Source organism: Arachis stenosperma, chromosome 6 (genome assembly GCF_014773155.1).
Source record: "Arachis stenosperma cultivar V10309 chromosome 6, arast.V10309.gnm1.PFL2, whole genome shotgun sequence".
Classification (NCBI taxonomy): Eukaryota; Viridiplantae; Streptophyta; class Magnoliopsida; order Fabales; family Fabaceae; genus Arachis; species Arachis stenosperma.
In genome coordinates this window covers 18,062,065-18,064,494 of record NC_080382.1, presented here as the reverse complement: position 1 = coordinate 18,064,494, position 2,430 = coordinate 18,062,065, and the positions used below count along the sequence as shown (strand labels likewise).

Here is a 2,430-nt window from a genome sequence, read left to right as displayed (position 1 = left end):
TAACACTTAGGGTCTATTAGTAAAGGCCAATTCTCCTGCTTTTAATTTTGGTATCGAAATTACCGAATTTGTTTATTGTAGAAAATTTTAAATATTAAAAAATTATTTATTTTTATATTTTTTAATTTAAATATTAATTTTTATCTTTTTTAATAAATTAGACAAATATATATGAACACCGTAACATACACTATTAATAAATTTGATAAACTATCATTTAATTATAAAAATTTAAAATATTAACAAATTATATTATAAATAGAATTAGTTTTCTATTTAAAAAACATGTATATAAATTTTTTAATTATATTAAATATATATTAAAATTAATTATAAAAATTAATTAATAATATAAAATACATATTAAAATATAAATATATTAATAATTAAAATGTAATATGCAAATAATACTTTTAAATAATTTTTATACATAAAAAATGTCTAATATTATTAAAGTTTCCACAACAATAATATAAAATATATAATTCTATATATGTGTGCAGAATAATGTGATAGTTATCCACTTCAATTCCTCTTATAAAAGTGACCATTTCCAGCAGAAAAGGTAAAGATGAAGGAAAACAAAATAGCTGAAATATAGGCAGAGAAAGTTATTAGTATACAATATCTTGATAATAATTATGAGCCAGCATCAATCACGGAGAAATAAGGATGAAGCAATCAAGTATGGGGAAGTGTTCAACGTGTCTGGGGAGTTAGCACGCCAGCCTATCACCCCAAGAGACGCAGCCACACTGCAATCCGTGGAAGGCCAAATTCTCGGAGAAACCCGAAAGGGTGGCCCTGCTGCCATGATGGAATCTGCGGCTGCAAAAAACCAAAGAGCTAGTGTTGTTGACCGTAAAGACGTCACAAACATCGCCCGAAACGAAGGGGTTACCATATCAAAACAGAAAAATGAAAGGGGCAACAGTAGTGTCGTCACCGAAACTCTTGGTGGACAGGTATATATATATATATATATGCTCAAAAAACGGTGAAAACTCACAAATAATTAAATGAAAATTGTTAAATTATTTAACATATTTGAATAAATTCATAATTATTAATTATTAATTTACATAAAGGTAAGAGTATTCACCTGATGAAATATATATGGTTGGAATTTAACTTTTGTAATATTTGTTTAAGATGAGCATAATTAAGTAGATGAAAGATAAATTACTTTATCGATTCGAAGAGAAAAAAAAGAGTTTTTATATATTATTTGTTGAATAATTTTATAATATTTTTATTTTGATGTTTAAATTTTTTAATTTATTATTTAAAATAAAAATTTAAATATTTAAAATTTATTAAATGTTATTTTTTTTAACAAATTAAATACTAAGTTAAAAACTCTATAACGAACAATCACTCAATTTATTATATTATCTAAATATTTATTATTAATAATGTTATGTGGTTAATAAATATTATTATTTTAAATTAATATTTAATTTTTAATCATTTATATTTATATTTATAAAAAATAATATATATAAAAATTAATAAAATTTAGTTTTTAATGGTAATTTAGTATTTGTGTTAGTAAATTATGGGATTAAATTACTAAAATGTTTTGGCCCAAAACTTTAATTTCTGATTTTTTAAAGCGACGAAAAGTATATTTAATTTCGGGAAATAGGTTGTGGGGCAGTACGAAGAAGCAGATGAAGCAAAGGATGAGTTAGATGTTAATTATGGTGGTGGTAGCGGCGACAGTAGTTTAATCCAAGCTCCACACGTGAAACCAACAAAAGATGATGAGTACGATTTTATAAGTAATCAAGATGATGCCACTTCTCTTAATCCGCGTCTTTCTGCCGCTGACCACCTACAACAGAATATACTGTCTACTATTTTAACGGTATATCAATTATTCTATTTCTGCTTTATTAACCTGAACATTTTTTGGGATAGCAATATATATTGATGAATTTGACAATTGCATGGAAACAGGGGCAGGAGAATCCGAATGTTACTCTAAGTAGCGTACCTGGTGGCATGGGAGCATCCATGGCCACCGCTGATCAGAGGCTCACAAAAAATAAGTGACACACTTTCTTAAACTTGATTACTCTCTACCTTGCCCTTTTAAGTTGTAATCTGGTTGTGCTTTTTTATCTATGCGTGTATATTTTATAATTATGTGATAAATAAATTAGGGTGTTTTTAATTACTTTTCTTTTGTATATATTTTATGATTCCCTTAATTGCTACCTTCATATAGCATATTACCTGAAAATATAGATACTCCATTAAGTATCATCCAAATTTTTGCATATATAGTTGTCCTTGTTTTGGGCCCATTCGTTTCGGTTAGAAGGCCCATAAGCCCATGTTGGGTGACTTTATCCTGTAGCCCAGGTGTTTCGCCCATGACTCCATGAGTGAGAGTAGGTAGATTGAGATTTAGCATTTGGTTTA

At 27.2% G+C, this 2,430-nt stretch overlaps 1 protein-coding gene across 1 annotated transcript; it reads left to right on the top strand.

Moving 5' to 3' along the window:
- The first annotated feature begins 551 nt into the window (after positions 1 to 551).
- On the top strand, positions 552 to 2,430 carry LOC130936487 (late embryogenesis abundant protein D-34-like). The gene is made up of 3 exons (XM_057866560.1): positions 552 to 965; positions 1,649 to 1,870; positions 1,963 to 2,430. The coding sequence occupies exons 1-3, from the start codon at positions 642 to 644 to the stop codon at positions 2,056 to 2,058; spliced, it is 642 nt and encodes a 213-aa protein (XP_057722543.1). The 5' UTR covers positions 552 to 641; the 3' UTR covers positions 2,059 to 2,430.

Bases quoted from the DNA above. Each gene is read 5' to 3' on its own strand.
- LOC130936487 (XM_057866560.1), top strand. From the start codon at position 642: ATGAGCCAGCATCAATCACGGAGAAATAAGGATGAAGCAATCAAGTAT. The intron at 966-1,648 runs GTATATATATAT...TTCGGGAAATAG, and splicing joins CCGAAACTCTTGGTGGACAG to GTTGTGGGGCAGTACGAAGA. The intron at 1,871-1,962 runs GTATATCAATTA...GCATGGAAACAG, and splicing joins TACTGTCTACTATTTTAACG to GGGCAGGAGAATCCGAATGT.